Source organism: Bemisia tabaci, chromosome 4, assembly GCF_918797505.1.
Source record: "Bemisia tabaci chromosome 4, PGI_BMITA_v3".
Taxonomy (NCBI): domain Eukaryota; kingdom Metazoa; phylum Arthropoda; class Insecta; order Hemiptera; family Aleyrodidae; genus Bemisia; species Bemisia tabaci.
Genome location: NC_092796.1, coordinates 14000075 through 14023152, shown reverse-complemented (window position 1 = coordinate 14023152; position 23078 = coordinate 14000075). Strand labels below are relative to the sequence as shown.

The 23078-nt window shown below is 42.8% G+C and overlaps 1 protein-coding gene across 8 annotated transcripts in view; it reads right to left on the bottom strand.

Annotated features, from left to right (window-relative positions):
- The window catches only part of mdu (mitotic spindle positioning protein meduse), a 234064-nt gene that overhangs the window by 98006 nt on the left and 112980 nt on the right, over nucleotides 1-23078 (bottom strand). For 2 of the 8 annotated variants that reach the window (XM_072299382.1, XM_072299384.1), the window contains exon 2: nucleotides 15131-15175. The exons of the other annotated variants lie outside the window; for them this stretch is intronic. In XM_072299382.1, coding sequence (XP_072155483.1) covers nucleotides 15131-15175 — 45 coding nt within the window. The remainder of the gene's footprint in view (nucleotides 1-15130; nucleotides 15176-23078) is intronic. 8 annotated transcript variants of the gene reach the window in all.

Below are 23078 nucleotides of genomic sequence, written 5' to 3'. Positions count from 1 at the left end.
AGGTTCGTTAGCACGGCTGCGCGGCGCGAACCCCAAGCCATTCATCAAGCGTCATCGATACAGATAGCGTCCACCGTTGGGCTGCGTGATGCCGTTCGATTTGAATGAGCTCATGACTCACGTCACCAGGTTGTCACTTTCTAATTTTTTATCCAAATATGATTACTATTACTATATTGAGACCATCTACGGTGCGTTAACGATATGAGGACCGAGGGTTGGTGGAAGCATGAAATAAAGCACTCCATATAAAGCAGGAGTTTTATAGGCAGGGGACTTTTCACGTTCTAAAATTCAACCTGGTAAATAGCAAGGGGTCTTATGGGGTTTTGAAAATCAAATATTAAACTATGAAATTGAGAAAACGGAGCGATCCAATTGGTGGAGGTGGATGGTTGCAATGAACAAAGGGTCCAATTAATAGACAGACTATAATAGCAGACCCCCCCCCCCCCCACGAAAGACCCTATAGTTGGTTCATCCAATTCCCTTTCACTCCATAACAACCGCACCGATTTCGACCATTGGGATCGCTCCATTTTCTCATCGTCTATCAATTTCAATAATCAGTCACCGACCAAACTATAATCTGTATATTGTCCTTATCCACGAAAAAAATGAAACTTTAATGAAAATAAACTTAAGATTGTGATATTGTCATCGCATCTTAGAACGATGTTTTACAAAAATTAGAAGTTTACAGCGTGAGAAATAGTATAAAAAATCGAATTAACCAGCAGAAATATGATGCTTTGAATTTCAACTGTGATGATAAACTGCGTGATACCGACTGCATAAATTGTGTTTCGTGAAGTGTATTCTACACATTTCATATACATGGTTTTCTAAAAAATACCCCCGATGGGTATACTCAAAGTGATTTCTGGTCGATTTTACCCATTTAAAGGTTTCTCAATTGAATCGGTCATTCTCAAAAAGACTTATGTGCGAAATATGAAAATACAAGAAAAACAGTAGACACTGCATTAGAATGTTATTAGTTAATTCATTGCTTCAATAATTCAGAGCTCTGAGATTTAGAACGGGTCAATCGAGATAGTGATTACCGTTTCCCACATAGATCCATTTTTGGCGCTTAGGTCTTTTTGAGAAGACCGATTCAATCGAATATACCTCTCGTGAGGGACAAGCCCATCTCAAGGCTGAATCCGAGAAGTTAAAAAATTCCATCACTGCCGTGCCGTGATACCTAAGTAAAGCCTCTTTTGTCTCTGGGTTGCGACGAGACCAGACAACACTGGGTCTATTCATTCTATGATCCATGGTGTGTCGGTGCCGGAGTGCGATGTCGAAGGTGAATCGTGATTCGGAAACGTTGCTGAGGCGTGCTTCCTCCTAAATCCGAGTAATTATTCGCCGTCAAAATCCGCATCATCGCTAACAATCGACCATTGCTCCGTAGGAAACAGGCACCGTGGACGCTGGTTCCCGCGTTACCAGCATGTTTTTCGGACGATACTCCTTGGAATTCAGCGAGCCTCCTATTACCTGACAGAATTACAAATCAAAAACCGCGATAAATGTTTCCGCGGCAGATTTCTTCGAGGATGTAATAAACTGAGACTTTTTCACCAAATTTGGGCGGATTAATTATGCACAACTTTCCTATCGCAGCGTTTAAGTCTCTGAGATGATTTATAACATGAAAATGGACCAGAAACCAAAAATCGCTATACATGTTTCCGCGTCAAATTTTTGTTTGGGGAGCTAAGAAGCGAAAGCCTTTTCACAAAGTTTGGCGGATTAACTATGCACAACTTTCCTATCGCAGCGTTTAAGTCTCTGAGATGATTTATAATACAAAAATGGACCAGTGCTAAATTTTGACTTTCGACAAGACGTGACGACTTGAGGAGGCGGCTTCGCCTCATTCAAAGACTTAAATTAAGCTTTAAAGATTGCAGATTCATCTCGAGATTATTTTTTGTAGGCATTATGGAGAACAGAGAGACAACACAGAAAAAAAGTATGGCAAATTTTAGTGGAAATTGGTGCATATTATACAGTCATGCTAAGGAAAAACGCCGTATGAACATTCGAGAGTTGCCAAATTTCGTCCGATAAAATGTTCATTCTTGAGGAAAATTGTCAATATTTTCTCTTGAGATTTTCAGATAATTTAGATCTAGTTGCGAATGAAATTCTCTGAAAAATTGGAGGGAGAATCTCACCAAATGCCCTTTAAATTCGTATCTTATCCAAGGAAATTCGGCAACGCCCGATGGTTCATACGCGTTTTTCCTTAACACGGCAGTTTAAGAGCCTACATAAATGTTGACACAGTGATGCTATTTCACGATGATACCACTATTCTACCACGTGGGAGCTCAAGTTGCCTACTTTGAAAATTGCAGGCAAACTGCCAATGCGTTACAATCACCTCTCCATGGTACGGTTGCATATCCACTATGTTCGGCGCACATTATGATGAAGGATTAGGACTCGTAATGTTTCAATTCTCGCTCTGTCTGGTAATAATGAATCTTGGAGAAACATCGCTGATTCACTCTTCTTATAAATGAGCAATTTGATTTGTAACGCCTGTCGCCTCAAAAGTAACACCCGATATGAATCATCCTCTACGCGGCAGCTGGACCACGTTCCTCTCTCGTTAATTAGACCCAGCAACAGAATTTCAAAGTTCAGCAGCCCAAATTTTGAGGCCCGCTCTGCCTTGTAGAGCAAAAATCGCAGATACAGGCGATGTTTCTATCGGCGAAACGCGGTTCTCTTTAAACCAAGCAGCGTGGTCTCATCAGTGGCGTGGCGTGCTTTGCGATATATCGACTGTTATGCCATTTAAACCTATGGAAAAAGATCGATAAACAGGGTGTTCGCAGCGAACACCTTAATAATCGATTCTTTACCATAGGTTTAAATGGCATAACAATCGATATATCGCAAAGCGCGCGACGCCACTGGGTCTCATTAAGTTGACTCAGCCCGGAAGCGTACACAACGCCGTCGGTTTATGCAATGTCATTGAAAGCGCATCAATCTTGGCGTGAAAAGCTCCCCATCTTTTCTCTGGTTAAGATCGGAGACAGTTGCATTCTGGCGCCGAGACTGCACCGCGCGTACGAACTGGTTCACTTGGATTTCAGTGTCGTCCTCCTACTTGCACTGCGCCGCTGAACGTAGGCCGGTCTTGTCAGGCGCCATGCAGAATACTTTCACTGCATCTGTAACCTGAATTTCGCAGTTGTGAGATATCGGTGTAATGCTACTCATGGCCGATCGCGTCTCTTTTTAACCGCTGCAGGAGAATTAACTTCGCTCGGATTTTCCCTTCTTGTGCTTCGTGCAGCAAAAAGGAGAGAAATTTGAGAGGAATAATGACGAGAGTGATGCGACGATCGATCGATTATTCGATATTTTTTTACCATTGGGAAATTTTTTTCGAAATTCCACTGAAGGCAAAGCATACCGTTGTGCATTAGGTGTATATTTGTATCATCAGGGAATGAGGGGTTTAAAGAGCGGCCCGAATGAATATTGAACTCTTTCACTCTTCCGATTTGCAATTGCGTTTAGGATCATTATTATAGAGATATTTTGGAATGTTTTACCATCAAAAGTTTCAGAATACCTGACTTATAACGCATATTTCTGGAAAATTACTAAATGTTGGAAAGGTATAAATTTTATTCATGGGTATACGGCAGGAAAAAGTATGTGAAGTTAGCCTCGTAAGACACGGTAAAATCATTTCTCCGTCCTTCCAGGCGCAAAACAAATGGATCAGTTTTACGTGGTGGACGGGATAATGTCATTTGACTGGAAAAACCTCTTTAGCAGAAACAGCGGAGAAAATGTGTTGAGCAAGTGGAAAATGTTTGCAGACATGTTTTCGGCTGCTAAATATGAATAATGTGACCTCAGTTTTTTCTATATCAAGCACCAATTTGCTGGAAAATCCGGTTTTAAGGAAAATCTCAATTTTTCAGAAAATTGATAGATGTTGTCGAGAAACCAAGGTCATAATCAGACTCTGCACTTCCTCTACCCCAGACTCTCACCGACGGAACGAAGCAGGAGTAAAGAGAGTTTTTTGCCCTCACATTTTTTGAGGCAGTGTTTCACATAGCTGTCCACATAAGAGCGGGCACTCCACTATTTTGTTTGCATTAAACACATAGTTCCACAGCTTCCTTCGCAGTTTCCCTCAGAAAAAATGACACATTTAATAGTTTCATCCACATAAAATGCAGTTGCTTTCACATTCTCCCCCTTTTTTCAGATACCTTCATATTTCAGAAACCCATTTTCGTCGGCCTTCACATTTTTATCGCGACCGATTGCAACCGTATCAGTCGTTCGATCGCAGATTTGCCCCCCCTGGGAATTGAGCACTGTTCTATTCCCAAGTCCTCCATAGGTCGGGTCATAGTTTGGAATGCTGGGTTTCATCTACAGATATAAGGAATTCTCGATGGAAGGTATGGAGCTAGTCCCCAAGGCGCAAAAACGGCAACGGCTTCACCTTGAACTCGGGTAAAAGTGATTGAGGTGATTCGGAAGAGCGGTCGCACAGCGATGGGCCGCGACGCGACGCGCCACTGGTGTTGCGGCGGCGTCGGCGTCGGGCGGCAGGCGTCGGGTCCCCGCGGGTTGGAGCGCCAAATCCGCGCGTTTCCGCGCACTCTTCCCGCGCATGACTGCCCAACCGCGGCAAGGCACCATCCATTCCGCACCGTCTCGCCGTCCACCTCTGTAATGGCAACTATGCGCCCCGACAAAGTACCCACCTCGGCTCCCGTCCACCGTTGTCAACGAGTCCACCTAAAATCTCTTCACTTCTTCACGTCGACGAGGAAAATAGAATCTTTGCTTTTACACTGCTCCACTGAAAAAAAGTTACAGGCTATGTGGACATACCGTACCGTCCGTTCCGGGCTTAGAGGCCGAGTGTTCTGTGTACTGGAGCCGTAGTTTCGCTTACTCCGGGTGCTACGCCCGGAACTTCGGGCCTCTGACCCTGGAACACGGACGGTATGTCTGTATAGCCCGTAGGTACGACTTCCACCGCCAGGGATTTTTTTTTTCAGTGTCATGGAGGATTCGAGCTTACAGATCGCCAGGGGGTTCAAAGTATACTTTACTGCGAGACAAGATTCTTAGACAACACCCGATACACATTCTTAAATAGATAACTGTTGCGGCACAGAGGATGCGGTCTGGCCTGCCTCGGAAATTGAAGGTGGAATAGGAATGTGTGCAAACTCCATAATCCTCTCTTACTTTGCGTCAATTCTTTTTTCTTCAAATATTCTTAGAGATATCGCCACTGCTTAAGAAGGCGCTCAAGGCTGTTTGAGGACCCTTAATAGTTTCTGTGACAAACGAACACGGAGAAAAAAGAAGTGTAGCTCTTTACAATGTTCATGGTGGATTTAGTGGTGTTAATTTTGAGGTTAGATGACAAAGCTCTAAGGGCCAAAAAGGATGGCCAATCTATGAATTCAATTATCCAGAGTGATTCATTATTACAAAAGTTACGACCAACCGTGTGTAAACCACGTATATTTGACTCAGTTTTTGCATAAACTTATTTTTTGCGGGGGAACGCTCATTTATGAACATTCTTGGCCATCTTGGTTTGACATTGGAATCTGAAGATCGGCAATGAAATTTTTCGTTTTCAAAGGTTTCCTGCTCTTTTAGGCCTTGATAGCTCCATATTTCGTCATGTCTGTACTCTCCCTATGTAGGCACTCTAAACCCTTTTCCGTGGACATTTCCCTTTTCCGGGGCGGTTGGTGATCTGGCAGCGCCCGTTTTGAGGTTAGCCGGGGGAACGCCGAAGCGGGGCTAATTAACATTTCTGCCGTTGCTCCGAGGCGCGGGGGGGGGGGGGGGGGGGGGGGGGGGGGGGGGGGGGGGCGTGGGGGGGGGGGGGGGGGGGGGGGAGGGGGGGGGGGGGCTGTGGCTGCACAGTGGGGAAAATCACCGATCATCTAGCGCCGGACGAAAAAGTCTTGACGCGCGAGGCGTTCACTTTCCCATTGATTTTTCACACTTAATCGGTCTTATATATCTAATCATACACTAATAATAACATAATGCGCATATTTTTTGTAAATTCAAGAGTTATTGAGCCAAATTTAGTCATGGGATCAGCTATAATTTACTTTCCTTGAGACTGTTTTGGTTTGTGATATTTGATCAGCCAGTAGAGTAAAATAAAATATTTCTCTTCGTTTATGCTATTGTCGGTTACTTTTTTCATTATCCTGTGCAAGTATCTTATTTCCCACCTTTTTTTTGGAAAAGTTTGTGTGCCTATATGTGTTAGTGTTTCATGGTGAAGTTATGAGTAAGAATGAATCTAATCCGCATCGTATTACTAAAGATGTGAATATAGATACGATTGACATAGTAGGTAAATGGCATGTATTCAATATTAAGAGCAAATGAGGAGAAAAATCACGGTTGAAATTTTAAATTTCCTAAAAAAACCGTTACACAGTGGAACAGCTATTACCAATCAACGGATAATCACGTTTCCTAATTTTTTTTTCTCATTCCCGTTAAGATAACAATTAAGTTCCGAACATTCAATTTATCATGAAGTGTTCTAAAATAGGAAATGTAATAGTGGAAATTCATATTGTCATTTTACCAATACACATTATTTTCATAAAGGTAAAGTGAAGTATTGTCATTATTCGGAAATGTTAGCAATTATCTAATTTTATTTCGAATTATCTAATTATCTCTCTAAATATCTAATTATCTCTCAATGCATCTAATGTTTTTCTCCTCAAGACTTAATGTGAAGTAAAACCATTTTTTTAGTGCAGCAAGTGTCAAGTAAAACTGAAAATATGCACGGAGTTAATAAATAAATTTTCCCCTCCGGGCAGGATCGAACTCACAATATTCAAAATAGGAGAGGGTGATCCTACCAACTAGGCTATCGTTTCAGCTTTGCAGTGGGCGCTGAAACAGTTGTATATAATCACTCGTTGCCTGAGTTGCGCGCGCAGCGCACTGCGCACGCACTCTCCCCATGCCACTCTGTGATCTGACGCCAAACCCAACGCCCCAACGGTTCACATTCATTCTGTGCACATGTCCAGACTTAGATTTCATCGAATATCTCTAAAAGGCTCACGAAGGCTGGTTTCAACCAAGGATTTTTGTAATCTTGATAGTATAACGAGTGCGTAGATGTAAATATCTCCGTGAATCTGTGTGAATCTTGGAAGATGCAGTCTTTAGAAGTTTGAATTTGCGACTTCTTCGGAGGCTAACTTTAAAAAAATGCTGTAGATCCTAACAGTGTATATAAGAGACAAAAATTGTATTCTTACTTTTAGAAAGGTTAGTTATTGTAAAAAAGAAAATCAAAAGTAACTACATGACGCACTTCAACATACACACGAGGCTACTGAATGTAAACTCTCAGAGGCGGTCCTCCACCAGCACTGCGCTATCCGGTGCGTTTCTAATGATTATCATTGATAAAATCGACCGTATGAAGTAAAACATGACTGATTCTTGATCAGTAGATCCTCAGGAACACATACATACCAATTTTGGCCATTTTCATTGATGTCGATTTTCCGACTTTTTCGGCGCTAGATCGGCTATTTTTCCCACTGTGGGCTGGGGCACGGAACGGCCGAGCGTCGTCGCTTCGTCGCGGTTCGCGGGCCCGGGCTCGGAGTGGTCATCGGTCAGGAGCTGACCTTCAACTTGCCGCCATTAAATGTCCCTTGAGGACTGTCCGGTCCGGTCGTCCGAGAACCCCGGGTCCCGAGGCTCGGCCGCCCCAGCCACCCGACCAAATTGGAGCGGCACCGTTCCAACTGCTCCACGATCCTCCGCGCCTTCCTTCGCCGGAAGCCTCTCGTTACACGACCGATGGTCGAGTTGCGCAAGTCGGTCGGTTGTGTCTTCACAGCTCATCATACCAAGACGCAGAGAAATGAGTCGCGATACAATCGGAGATGCTAGGTATAGCCCTGAGAAGCTAAGTCGATATGATTTTAGAAACATCCAAAGATGGTACATTTGGACTACATTTTGCAATTCGGAACTATAATTTCCGGTTCATCTGTAAAAACACTTATGTGTAAAGAGGAACTAATGGTACATACGCTGTTTCTAAACTACGCCAGAAATTATAGTTCCAAATTGCAAAATGTATATAGTCCATTTCTCGGTGACCGGAGGAAGCCCGGGAAAAAAATCGTCGCAAAGGGGTAAAGACTTATACTCAATCATAGGACAGCGGGCTGATTTTTGAAATTGATAGACAAAGCCATACACAAAGAAGACAAAAGGGATACGGAGGGATCCTTTTGGTGGAAGCGGGTGGCTGCAATGGAAAATAGGGGGCAGGTAGAACTGGGGAAGGAAAATATAGGACAAAAACCGCATCAACCTGAATGCACCTAACATCGGTTCTGGTTAATTCAATCTTGGTCCCTGATTGGCACCAAAATCAACTGGGGTTGAATCCACTATTACTATCCTTTACACTTCCTAGAAGCTACTCGAAACTTTCAGAGTTGATACTGTGGATGCAGAACCCACCTCAAAAATAGTAAAAGAAAGTGATAGATGCACGTCCGATGAAAGGTTTCCCTCTTTTTAGAGTTGTCCCCCTAAACAGCACTTCGGTTGATATCGCAGAGGAATGACCAGAGGATCATCCACATCATCAGATACCCAAAGGGCGAGATTTATTTCTCAACACGGAGTGAACCGAACAAAAGGGAAAGGATGACCAGAACGTAACGAGACGCCGACATTTGCGAAAGGACGGAAAGACGTGGGTTTGGCATTTGCGGGCGCTGCAAATCCTAAATAATGATTGGATGTGGTCGCCGAACGTGACCCTGCCTTCCTCCGGGTTAATAAAGGAGTCCGGAAGGGATTGTTTTCATGGAGCGCGAGGATTCGGGGATCACGGCCATCGCATCATTCATCGGCAACGATACCTCCCTCGTTCGCCGAGCAGCGTCCCCGGCCCCGTCCGGCTTCTATTTTCGGATCACTTTCTCCGTAATTGGACTGCACTCTTAAAAAGTCTAAATCCTTCCAACTCGGGTCTTTAAAGCTGGAGTCGCGGCCCCGCCCAAAACCCAAGTCGCACAGTGGGTTTACAGCGACTTTTGTTTAAAAGCTTGGAACCTCTCTGGAGGTTCTATCTAGTTCCATCGCAACTCGGAATAGTAGATCATTGAGACCCCATACTGGAATTCTCACTGTGGTGCGAAAGGTTCGAAAATCAGCTCTAAGATTCGCCTAACGATGACCGTTGACCAAAATATTGAGCAATTAGTTGGTTGACATCTAATTTCCAAAAATTCGAAAAGCAACATGCTCATCATTCGGCGAATTATATGCTTTTTCTGGTGCCTAGAGGTCTTTATTAGGCTAGATTTCCATTCTATCGCTATAATAGCCATCTAACGAGTCAATTCCCTTCTTGACGCGACGCAAAAACAGTTCCTTAGCGTTATCAGAAACTACCAGGGAAAGCTTTTTCTTTGCAATTGCAATACATCATTTTCCTCGTACTGGGCACTAAATTGTCTATTTAAAAAAGGCACAGTATCATACAAACTCAAGTAAGAGATTTTTTTGAGAGAGTGACCGCACCAAATTTGAAATTCTTGTTGAAAACCACCCCAAGCATCACGTCCCGTGCTTATCTTGCGGTGAAATTGACCAAATCGTTGTTTAACAGACGATAAATCTGAACCATGTTTAAACTTTACAAATTTTTTCATTCGTAATTTTGCTTTTAACGACTGGGGTAACTGTTCGAAATTACTGACTGAAAATTCCACTGATTTTTTTCTCACCGAGGAAAAAAATTAGAAAGATTTTGGACTAATATTAGCACAGTCGTATATTTGAAGGAAATAACTTTCCTGACTCCATTTTGCGACTTTGGAACGAAAAAATTTAAGAGACGACGAAATGTCCGAGTATCACCTCGGTTCCGATCCACTGTGAGTCGTCAACGATCCGCAATGAATCGTCCGAAAAGAGCGTAATTGCATCTCGAAATTTGTCTCGTTTTGTAACTAGCTCAATGCTATACCAGGCTCTCACGGAGGGAAAGGTACGCCCTTTTTCCGGCAGGCGACCGAATATCATTGCTCACGCAGGCAGGTGCGATCGGCGATGGTAACGAGCGAGAAAGTGATATCTATGTCTCCTCGTGATATCACTCGGACTCCGGCTCGTGGAGCCGAGAACTAATGGCGCACGAGCAGCGCCGTGGCCGTAAATATCCCCGCAGACTATATTCTGTGCTCCAGTAAGTTCGGCCCCACCCAGCCCGCCGATATCCAGTCCAGCGAGACAGGGCCGCTGCAAACGGATAGTCGTTTTTGCTGGCGCGGGGGAAAAGTTGTTGAGAAAAAACTCTGATTGGAGTAAAAAATTGGACTTTGTATTTTTTTTTTTTTTTGGGCAGGGAAAGAAAGACAAAGACAAATGGGCGATTCAATCAGAAGACGTAATCACTTGCATTAGGACATTTGGATTACATTTTGCAATGAGGAACCATTTTCTCTGACTCTTCGACAAAAGCTTTTTTTGCATAGGAAAACCAATTGCATACATGCGGTTTCTAAAATGAACCAGAGGTAATGGTTCCTCATTGCAAAATGCAGTCTATTTAGGAAAGATCGAATCTGTTTAAGGAATAGCCCCGGTTAAAAATGACTGAAATATGCCTCCAACAGGATTTCTCCAGGCATCAAGAATTAAATCACTTTGGAAGCTGATGCCTGCTTCTTTTTGCATCAATTACCTTGACAAAAGAATTTTTTTTTTTCTTAGCGGCAGATTCAATAATCGTTTTGCTTAAATCAAGTCGCTTCTTTAAATGTATTGAATTTTAGGGTGGCGTAGAAGTTGCAGGCAATAATCGAAAACAAACTTGATTTAAGCAGAAATAAGAAATAAAATAAGAAATAGTGTGGACCCAGCACCATTTCTCCACCTTGTTTAAGCAGAAATACACTGGAATTTGCCATGAAAATTTCTTGAATCAAGAAAACAGATGCTTATGAAAAGAAAGCACATCAAGCAGAGGCATCTTGATTCAAGCGATTTAATTAATGAATTAGGGATAATTATCGATTATTGATTTGACTTTTTGAGGCGGTTAGAATGGTTGGTTGGATATTTTGAAATTCCACCTCCATGCAAGAATTGCAGCACGCTGGCACCAGGCGCCTACTTCCAGCACGGTATACTTGGTTAGGTACGTACCAGAAATAAAACAAATAAAGCCGATTAGAGCAGAGAGTATGCATGGAAACCTTCTATACACTCTGGATTAGAGATAGCGCCAATTACCATGAAACTACTGCTGTAGTGTTGGGGTAATAAGCTTTTATTAAACTTGAGCCTGCCGATTCACGCTTTCTCAAAATATCCTCAGATAATTACTCCGAGAAAAAGGATAGAAAAAACTAAAAAAGTATGGAGGCGACCTAAGCAGCATTAATCGTATCTTACTCGTCATTATACGCCATGCTCTCATTTCTCAGAAAGAAAGGGGGGGGGGAAGGCAGAGGGGTGGAAAGAGAAAGAGAAAGAGAAAGAGAAAGAGAAGTAAATAACGAATAACACAGACGCACTCTAAGCACGCTGGCTGTGCTGGAAAAAATATGCGACTGAGCAAAGATCTAGTGCCTAATTAAAAACTGATTTTAACCGCTGAGAAAGTACGTGTATAAACATGAGCAATATCATGGAGGATGACTATTTATTGTTTCAATCTAATAAATCCCGCTACATAAAAATGCGCCAGTGAAATGAGTGGTCAGCTGTTTGATTCACTTTTAATCTGATCTGCGGGCTGATCTTTGGAATTTATAGACAAAGCGATATACGAAAAAAACAAAAAGAAAATTGAGCTATCTTATTGGTGGAAGCAGTTGGTTGCAATCGACAAAGGAGGTATGTGATAGACTGATTAAGGCAATTCACGCGTGAGAGTAAAGTTACAGTTCATCATTTTACCCCTATTAGTCTGTAACAACCATCCGTTTCAATCAGTAGGATTGCTCTGTCTCCTCGCTTTTTCCTTCAAATCTATCGCTTTGTCTATGGATTTTAATGATCAGCCCGCTGGGGGCAAACTTGCGACTTTAGGTATATAATGATTTTAAGCCTTGAACATGATGATTTAGATGTTTTGCAGCTTTTCCTCAAAACTACAGCTTTTCCTCAAGATTACAGTTTTTCCTAAAAACTACAGCTTTTGAACAACAAAGGTAAAGATTAAACAGTCACTACCCCGATTTGGATTGACATTTTCTGTCGTTTCTGTGCCAAAACACTCATTAGATACTGTGCAGTTTGCTAGGATCTAAAGATCTCAATTTCGTATTTCGGGCTAGGGACAGGGCCGGATTCACCTACTTGCCGCCCATGGGCCGCCCGTATTTTGCCGCCCCCTTCTCATTTATTTTGAAACTCGATAAAAACCATCAAGTGAACGTGCCAGCGGGTGAGGGGTGCATAAGACGCATTTACTCGTGTTGAACACATTTTTTGGGAAAGCCCTGTCAACACTACTGGCAAAAGTTCACGGAACTTTGCGCGAAAGTTCAGTTTCGTAAACCTATCTCTGTGTGGACAAGGCCTTCAATGTTTGGCGCAAAGCGTGAAGTATTCAGACAGTCTTGTAGGCGCTATGCGTTTCACGCTGACCGCAATGACCGCACTGTGTTTGATGCAATGCGAGAAGTATTCGTGCAGTCTTGTAGGAGCTAATATGTGTTACATGCCGATTGCCGTGCCGAGAGCTTCTCCTTTTCATCTCAAGTCCTCGTTATCATTTCTCTCTAAGTCGCACCGTTCCAGGCCAAATTGCCTGTTTGGTTTCTCTCTTAATTCGACTAATCGATACTGTCTCTTGTATCACTAAGAGACGACAGAATTAGAAATTACTATACTCTCAGTAAATGAAAGATTTTGTCGCCTTTTCTCGTTTGTAATTTTTTTTTGTTTAAATCCGATTTTTCTTTTATACCTACACTCAAAAAAATTGCAAATTTTTGCCGCCCCTTTTTGCCGCCATGGGCCGCGGCCCATGTGGCCACCCCCTTAATCCGGCCCTGGCTAGGGACCCTTTTTCCATGGAAGGTCATTAATAATCTGGCAAACTCGACCTCGCACAGATTGATGGTATGCTCAGGGGGAGGTGGAGGCGGGGCTGGCGAAGGTTAGCTGACCCTGCGCGGTGCGTTTTAAGTGTTTTAGCAAATAGCCAGCGCGGACGTGGTCCAGGGGAGAGGGGAAGGGCGGGGGCGGGGATGGTGGCGAGAGTAATCATCTCTTTGTTTTCGGTGACCTGCCCGCGTGCCCGTGGCCGCTGTCTATCGTGCCTCGAGTCCGAAGACGTGACCAAGACGTGAGTTAACTCCTTGAGGACGTCGCGTCGCCACGGTGGAAATGGAGGAGGAGCACGGAGCCGGCCTCTTCCGCTCAGGAATCCGAAAAATGTTCATCCCCCCCACCTCCCTTCTCCCTCTTTTTGACTTTTAATTTAAAGAAGCTACTTAGGGATAACATTTGGAACGATTTTAGCAAGTGGGCACCAAGTGCATATTGCAATACTCCATGCCCCGACAAGAAACAGCACAGCACGGGGGAAAATGGATCGCGTTTAACAGAAAGGAACCAAGCCACATCAGAAATTGAGGAGCTTTCCGGAAAAAGGGCACATAGCAATAAATTGCGTTTGAGAAAAATGAATTTTAAGTTTCCATTCTTACTTCCTGGCCACTGATGGTAACTTACATCGCAGCTTGGACTCCTGATTGAGAAAGTAAATCACAATCAGTGGCCATAGAATAATGATGGAAGCTCCAAATGCATTTTTCTCCAACGCGTTTTTTTTCTATGTGCCCTTTTTCTGGTAAGCTCCTCAATTGCCAACTTTCACTAGAGTACCTTTATAGACAGAGTATGGCCATTTCTGTTCCGGTTTTTCATTGGTCGCGTGAAAATAGGCTGACACGATGTTCTTAGGGCCGTAAATAAACAAACAAGATGGCTGTTATCAGCAAGCAAGATTGAGGTTATGCACATCTTACATCCTCCTGTGATAAAGGTGAAAGGCGATTTAACGATGTTTTCATGTGTTTTTCGTGTGTTATTCGTAGACATGCTAGTTTAAATTGTTACTGCCGCATAATTGAAATTTTTGTTAAATTTAGCTTCTTATCGATGTTACGGTGAGCCGCCATTTTGTTTGTTTATTTACGGCCCTAAGAGCATCATGAAGCCTAAAAACTCGTCGACCAATCAAAAAGCGGAACAGTTTTCCTGTAGTAAAAAGATACGAATGGCCATACTCTGTCTATAAAGGTACTCTAACTTTCACAGAGCAATTTAATTTTTTGTAAGAGAACGTTTGTGCGGTGTTTTTTTGAAAATTTTAAGGAATTTGCTTCGTACTATGCAGAAAATGTACTTAAATTTGCAAAAAAAAAGCCGTACAACCGTTTTCACGTGAAAAAATAAATTGCCCAATTACACTTGGCAATAGCTGATGTGGCTTGGTTCCTATCTGCTTAAGGTTACATACTGGTTATATACTGCCGCACGAATTAAGAACGCCGTATAAACATTCGAGAGTTTCCAAATTTCTTTCGATAAAATATTCATTTTTTGGGAAAGTTATGAATATGTTTCCTTGACATTTTTAGACACTTTACATCAAATTACAAACAAAAGTATCTGAGAAATTGCAAGAAAAATATTCACAAATTTTTCTGAAAATCGGTGTTTCGTCTAAAGAAATTTAGCAACGCCTGAAGGCTCATACGACGTTTTGCCTTAGCACGGCAGTACAGCCCCACGGTCCACCATCGACGTGTGGCTCCAGGCTCCTGATGAAACCTCATGCACAGGCATACTGCGGGACAGGAAGTGAAGGGAAAATTCCCGAAAAATGCCACAGGTTGCACACCCTCATTCCGATTACATGCGTCAAAAGATGTAACATTCTTTCGCATCCGAAGTTATCAATCTTGGGAACAAGTCTCAAAACAGTAGGAAAGTTCGACCTCGACGGCGCCCAAAGAGGGAAGTCATCGCATATTCAAATCGTGCGTCTTACCCATCACCTCCGCTACTGACTCATCCAAAAAAGATCGTGACTCACCTGCAACAAGAGAGATCATCATTAGTCAAACGAAAAATACGCAGGAAACAATAAACTAGTTTATTTATCGGCTCGAAGAGTTGATAGCAAAAAAAAAAAACGCTTGAACAATTCGCGAAGTATCCGAAAAACTGTATATATTGTCACACGACTTTAACGGAGAGGAGTGATTTGTGTCCGATAAAACCTCGTGACAAGAACTTGAGCAAATTTGTCGCTAATTTGACATTTTCACTAGAGGAAAGGGCTACGTAATAAAAAACAAATAAATAAATAATAAAGAAACAACCGGTTTTGCGAGGAGCTAGGAAGAACCAGAATATTTTTAATAGGCGTTTTTATTGAGTCTGAAACAAAGTTAATTGCTCCGATGTATTCATTAGTAATATTTTCATCGTACCTATGATATCCTCACATTAATTGGAGTTTCCTTACGGGGAAAGTAAAGACATCTCGAGTTTTGATGCCGCAAACGGTCTGAGAGACTCTATAGTTAATAAAGTTTTTCATGATCCCTAATCAACTCGCATTCCCTGATTTGCTTTTCCCACTCCCTCTCTTTTCCCGTTTGTTCCTTGTCATGCCCTTGGTTCCCTGTTCCATTCTGGTTTATGGTATTTATGCCATCAGTGAGAATGTGATCATCTGGACGTCAGTGACTACATAGGAGCTATGGTAATCAGAGTATGGAAAAAAGCTGGAAACAATTAGGAATACGATGTAAATGCCTCAACTCTCGCAATGGATGTACAGTAAACTCTGGATTATCCGGCTTCGTATTATCCGAACTCTGGATTATCTGGATCGATTTTGCAACCATGTAACTACGTACGCATTCCGATAAGTGAGCGGATCCGCGGAGAAGCGGTCGCAAGGCATATTGGCGCCTGCAAGGCTGAAGGAATACTTCACGCATTGCGCCAAACAGTGAGGTCGGCGGCGTGGAACGCATTAGCGCCTACTAGATACATAAATACTTCTCGCACTACGCCAAACGCAGTGCAGTCGGTTAGTTAGCCTAAAACGCACATTAGCGGCTACAAGACTGCATGAATACTTCACGCGTTGCGCGCTTTAATCGTTGTATTGTAATTTATCGTTGTCGGCTACCATTCACATTCACCATTGAGTCGTTCAGTTTGGCGTTAACCTTTTAAATTCGTGTTGGTATGTACATGATGTATACATAATAAGAATACTGTAGTGTTGGTTGGTTGGTTGGTTGTGTTTGTGTTTACTATTATTATCCGGATTTCTTTTTCATCCGGATCGGGCCCGGCACCAATTAATGCGGATAATCCAGAGTCTACTGTATTCTATCATTGATACTATAACGATACGAAAAACATTTTCATGAACTTTTGAGGACCGGTACAAGAGGAAGGGTCAGCTGCCGCATCGTGTCATTGGAAAAAAATTGTAAAAATAAACGGTCTGGGCGTGGACACTTCCTTCTGAATTTCAGGTGACTAATCATTTCATAAAAAGAGCCACTCGTAGGCGTGAAGAAGAGTGAAAAGAATGACGCGGCAAGTCTCCGCGATGATTTTCTTCCCAGAGGATTAAAATGGACCACTAGACAAGGTGCGAATTTAAGCATTCTGATACATGCTTCTTAACCAGAATTTCACGTAGCACACGATTCGCGCAACGAAAATTACTGAAACCAACTCCTAACGGAGATATTAACATTTTTATTTCATATTGGTTACGAGGAATTTAAACTGCCCGCTCACAAGAAACTCAAAGCTCTACGTGAGTCAAATCGCGCACTACAACGGTTTCAACAAGCTTCTCAATCGAGTAATGTTCATTTCCCACCATGTGTTTTTCAAACTATAAGTAATTTGCTAAGCTGAGCAAAAGTGTCAAGATGGAGGTTGCCAGATTTTTATATAGCAGAGACGCTTATGATAACGTTTAGCGCGCGATGTGAATCACGTAGAGCATTGAGTTTTCATGAGCGGGTGGTTTCAATTCACGCACCAAGAATCATTAAACATCTTCGGAAGGAGTTAATTTCGGTAATTTTCGTTTTGCGCATCGTGTTTTACGTAAAATTTTGGTAAAGAGACATGTATCAGAATGCTGAAATTCGTACCTTGTCTAGTGGTCCATTCAGACTTGCTCATCTCGACCTTGATAAGAGAGGGAAACTTGGATGAATTCCGAGCATTGACGCGCGTCTCCGAAAAAGGACCATCACGTCAATGAGAACCTCTCGAGTAACGGTCGGTGTACGCATGACGTTAAATCTTGCTTCTAATTTACGTCAATGTTCATTTCCACGTTCTATCCGCCTCTCTTTTTACAGCTGATTGATTCGCCGGCGACTCCGCTAGTATTGAATTTAATTGCGCATTCATTTATTCAATTGAATTAATTAAACACGGTGGACAATGGGCAGATGTTGCCGATCCGGCGGAGAATTCGGATTTTTCGCGTTTAGTATTTCGCGGGCTTTTGCGGAGAAGGCAACGGAGCGCCAGAGTCGGCTAACGGGAACGCGGTTCATGCGCACGCGCGAGGTGGCGCATTCTTGCGGTTGGGTTTCGGATTGGCGCGCGGCGAGGGAAATGAAGATTTGCCGTTTGAAGAGGCCGGCTTCGATTTCAGGGCACTTTCAGGGGTTTCCCGAAGCGCAAAGGCGTTGAGTTTTGACATCTTGAGCGTTTCAAAACCGTGGCTTTTCACACCGGATCAAGTGCCTTTGAGGCTTCTTTGATATCCTCTTGGAACACACCTAGCGGTTTCGATGATCATTCTTGTCGGACGGCATCGCGCCCTTAACGCCCTTGAAATAACGGGGCACCGAATGGCCCCTGCAGGCTGATTGTTGACATTATAGACAAAGGAATGGACAGACGCACTTTTTCCGATTTTTTTATCTCCCCCTCCCTCCCTTGTAACGCACCCTTAACGCTGGTCTGCCCCCTCCCTCCCCAAAATTTTCAAAAAATACATTCGGGAAGGGCGCACGGAGAAAAAAACCCCGTGCGCACGACCCGAAGTTTAAGTCATATGGATCTCTGAAGTTTTCGGATTGAGCATCTGAACACTTTAGGTCTAGCTGTCGAGGTTTGGATCACACATCTGAAACTTTAGTTCTTACATCTGAAGTGCTTCAGACGTGAGAACCGAAGTTTTTCGGATGTGAGAACCGAAGTTTTTCGGATAGGATAACCGAAGTACTTCAGATGTAAGAACTGAAGTTTCAGATGTGTGATCAAACCTCAGCAGCTGGACCTAAAGTGTTCAGATGCTCAATCCGAAAACTTCAGAGATGCATATGACATAAACTTCGGGTCCCACGCACGACGTTTTTTTCTCCGTGCGGGATATTTAATGTTTTGCACGCTTTTCTTAACGTTCTTTTTTGTCCCCCAGCTCGGATTTGTAACATAACGCTGGGTTTGACATCCCCCCTTTTTTTAACGCTAGCTCAACCCCCCTTCCATCCCGCCCTAAGTGCGTTACGTAATACTTGAACAGCCCCTTTGCACACATTGCCACTATCATAGGTGATTCAGCAACATGCAATCAGCGGGTCGATGATTCATCGATTTCGATTTTTTTTTGGCGGAGAGGAAAAGGAGCGCGAGATGCTCAAATCGTTGTATCGAGAAGCGACGGAGGAGTGTCAGGAAACGCGCACGGCTGTTCGACTGTTCGCAGACGCAGGTAATGCTCCCGGATGAGGCTGAAAAGGAACGAGAGTGATTCAGAGCTGCTACAGCTGCTAAAATATTTCAACACGAGACATAAATCACTTGACTCGTGGGGGTCAACGACTTCGGGACGATTCATTTTGTTTATCAGACCAAAGACGCTCCAAGACGCATCCTCACAAACAGCCTCCTAAAGAGGAAGCCCCCCCCCCCCCCCCCCCCATCCTGAGCCGTTTGCCACTCTGTGGAATCGTGTGGTCATTCTTTACATAAGAACCAGTACTGCTGTGTGACCCGAGAACACAATAACGGCTAAATTTTCATCGTCCAGTTTTCCTCTTCGAATGATTCCGCTCGAACAGCGACATTCGTCTACCTTGCAAAAAAAATGGAATTTGAGAAAGAGCTGTGAGAGCACACAAAAATTGACGTCATTTCGGGCAAAACATCGGTAACTCTCCTTTAAAGTGGGCGAAAGCAGTGTTGCCTTACTCGCTGTGAAAATTGGCGCCTTTTTTGCGGAAATTTAACCTTCAATTAAGTTTATTTATTTAAATTTTTGTTTAAATTTGTCAAAAACTCAACCGCGGAGGCATGCAAAAGGTAGTTCGTGCTACCTTACTCTTCCAACACACCCAAGTAGCTGCACATGAGAATTCGCTGAAATTTTCAAAAACTCATCCGGTACGCGGGCGGTTTCAATGAAAGGCGTGATTGAGTTAACTCGGACGAAAGCCGCTAAGGTGCATTTTCCAGTTCTGAAATTTTTTGGGTAGTTAGTGCTTTTCAAGTTTAGATAAAACCATGAAAGTGATGTGAGAACTCGTTTTAGGGATATCTTAATTGAGAAGCAATACATCAGATTTACGTATATCATTATATAAACCTTTGAAAACGATCAGCATACCCTGGTAAAAATTGGCGAAAGGAGCTGCGTTTCAAAATACCATAGGAGTTCATATAGCCGACTAAAGAAGGCTATTGAAAATCATATAGCTGGCTGTAGAAAGCGGAGCAAATCATATAGCCGGGCTATACAAAGCTATAAAAAAGTATACAGTCTGGCTATAGTTCCTATCGCCGGGCTTTACACTTTATCGCCATTGGCCATAAAAGGCTATAAGAAATTGTGTAGAAATTCGTGTGCTTTGGACATCATTCAGTTTGATACGGAACTACCTTAATATTTACAAAACACACATTATATTTTCCTTTAAAACATTTTTTTTTTTCATCAATTAAAACGAGAATAATCCATACAGAGTGTGTAAACATTTCAAAATCATGAGTTGAAAAACGCTGACTCCGCCGAGATTAAATATTGGAGCCTAACACAAAGCGGAGCGGCGACGCACTGGCGCCTACAAACCTAACAGAGATACTTCACGCATTGCGCAATGCGTGAAGTATCCCTGTTAGGTTTGTAGGCGCCAGTGCGCGTTTCGCACTCTCTGCCCGCCCGCCGCGCCGCAGCGTGCCACGGCGTCTGAAGCAACTATTTCACACCAGAGGTATTGCACAGTATCATGAGAGATTGAAGGCGCTCCAACTTATTAAGAATGACAGGCATCCTTCAAAAGTACGGAGCTTTCCTCGCAAAATAAATCAAGATACTACGGCACAAGAGAGCGGTAGTCCAAAAACCAACTAAGTCCTAGTATCCGTATTTTGTAACGTTTAGCATAAACTTTATCGTCTGGCTGTTGCTTAATCGCCATCGGCTATAAAAGGCTATAAGAAATTGTACAGCCGGCTACAGAAGCTATTGAAAATCTTACAGCCGGCTTTAGGTCTATAGTATTTTGGAACACAGATTCTACTGCCAATTTTTACCAGGGTAGAATCACTGAAGACTTCGAAAATGGGCATTATTAATTTTTGAACGCTAAGACTCAATTAGAGCAAGTTCATTTCGAAATTAGGGCTCACTCTCCTCTATCATTTCGGCAAAAACCTTATGCCACTAGTTTTCCAACGCACATGGGTGCTTCAATGGATGACCCAGAAATACTAGCTTTAAAATATATTCCAATCATATTCTCCTGGACGTTGCCCTTCATTTGGACTACATCTTGGAATTTGGAACTATACATTCTAGCCCGGTTTAAAAACGACGTAAGTGCCATTACTTTCCCTACGCACATACGTGTTTTTCCCAAAGAGCCAGAATTTATAGTTCCAAATTGCAAAATGCAGTCCATTTAAAGTTAGAATTCTAACCACTTTGCGACAGTGCCATCACGTTTAGGAAAGCCTCATTCTTGACAATCGTGTGAAAAACCACAGTGCTCTTAAGAAGACGCAAGTAAGAAAGCCCCCTTTCCCCCCAGGGAATGGGGGGCATCGTCTCAGGAGGAGGACGCCCCATTGGTGCGGCTATTACGCACATCCGTTTCGGTTGATTCCTCCGTGCGTCATTACGTCATTCATGGTTGCCAGATCAACCGAGAAACCATCATTTTTCCCGATGAAATACGTTGTGTAAAGTATGCAACTTTATCGCATCTGCCGGCAATCTTGACGTTGTTCGTCGCCGAACGCCGGTCTTGGCTTATTCCTGCAATGGATTCTTCCGCTGGTAAGCCGCATCTGGTATTCGTGGAATCCTCACATCTAACCGGAACAAGATGCGTTTATAAAAAGCTGTAGACAAGTGTTGAATGACTCGACAAGAAGCGTATGAGGCGTTGACTGTGGTAGATTTTGGGTGTCTGCATACTTATAGGTAACGTTGTTGATGGGAAAACGTTGGTTGCTCGTGACCTTAATGATTATAAATATAAGTAGATCTGTAAGACCTACTCGAAAAATTTGACCTACTTAGACTTACTGCAAAAGTAGACCGTAATTTTCCGAGTGAAAAGTTTGAGCCGATCGATTTGACAAGAGTCGACGACCTAAATTAGACAAAGCACTGAGTTTTTGATGAAAATCTCTGTCTTACACAGTCTTGATTCTTTGGGAAAAAATTACGCCCTGTTATGGTTTGTTCTCGTCGCACGGAGTGAACTTAATGCTCTTATAGGGATTTCAGCTGGAAGAGACTTTTTTAACTTTGGTTCTAGTCGATGCTATGATTCACTTTCCTCTTAGAAGGAGGGGAAAGAGAGTGAAGTTTCGAGAAAATATTTTGCCCGGTTCAGGGCGATATTATGTATATATTTTACTTCGTTCATTTAAACCAAGTTTTGCGAAGGTTTGATCAATGATAAAATTAAAAATTTGTAAATATGGACCACGTTAGTTAACAAACACGTATATCTCAATTTGTGAATGTTACAAATACCTCGTCATGCTGCAGTTTACAAAAGAAAACAGGACGTTACTTAGAATTTATCTATGTTAAATCACTCTTCGTCACGTACAGAATTTTCAATGGAAATTTTAAACAACATCTTTCATGTTATTCTTTGGAAATATCATACCTACTAGAAGAGATTTTGAAGCTTTACAATAGAAATTCACGTTTTTGAACTTTTAAAATCGATGTGTAAACTTAAAACGAGCATATTAATACCTATTGTATGGTTTAGTGGAGAATAGAAAAGGGTTGTACCTAAGTCAAAAGATACATTTCACAACCGGTTAAAACATGTGTATTTTTCGTAAACTGGAAAAAAAATTCGTGTCAACATCGTAAACTTACCACGTCTCTCAAGTCAACGTGCCTAAATAGTGTAACGCAATTATAGGATCAGACTCCGTGCTACGCAGGCTCTAAAGACAAGAGGCTGGGGCTAGGCTTTCGGGCTCGTATATTCTTCGGAAATTGGTAAAATTGCGCAAGGACCCCACAATTACACCGACAAAACGAGTGCAAATAGCTGACCCAAATGGAGCGCACCCAAGTGATGCTCGCGGACCATAAAAATGCTTAACACTCGGACGCGCAGACAATAGACTTGTCCGAGAGAAAGAGCTAAGAAGAAGCGACGGCCGGTGGATCGTGGATTGGACGATTACGTATCCGCTGATCAACGCTTGAGAAATAGGTCCCGGCAGCGGCTGAAGAAAAGACCGTGTTTGACCCGGGAAAAGCCCTGCGTTGTCAAATCATGTATGAGCTAGTGGTGCCCTCTATCCAGGAAATTATCTATGCACTGGTGCGGTGATTGCGTAGGCGGAGCGAGCCATGGATGATTTGGACCACATTTTTCAATTAGGAACTATAATTTCCGGCTCAAATTAGAAACAACGTATGTGTCCTTAGTTTCTCTATGGGCATAAGTGTTTTA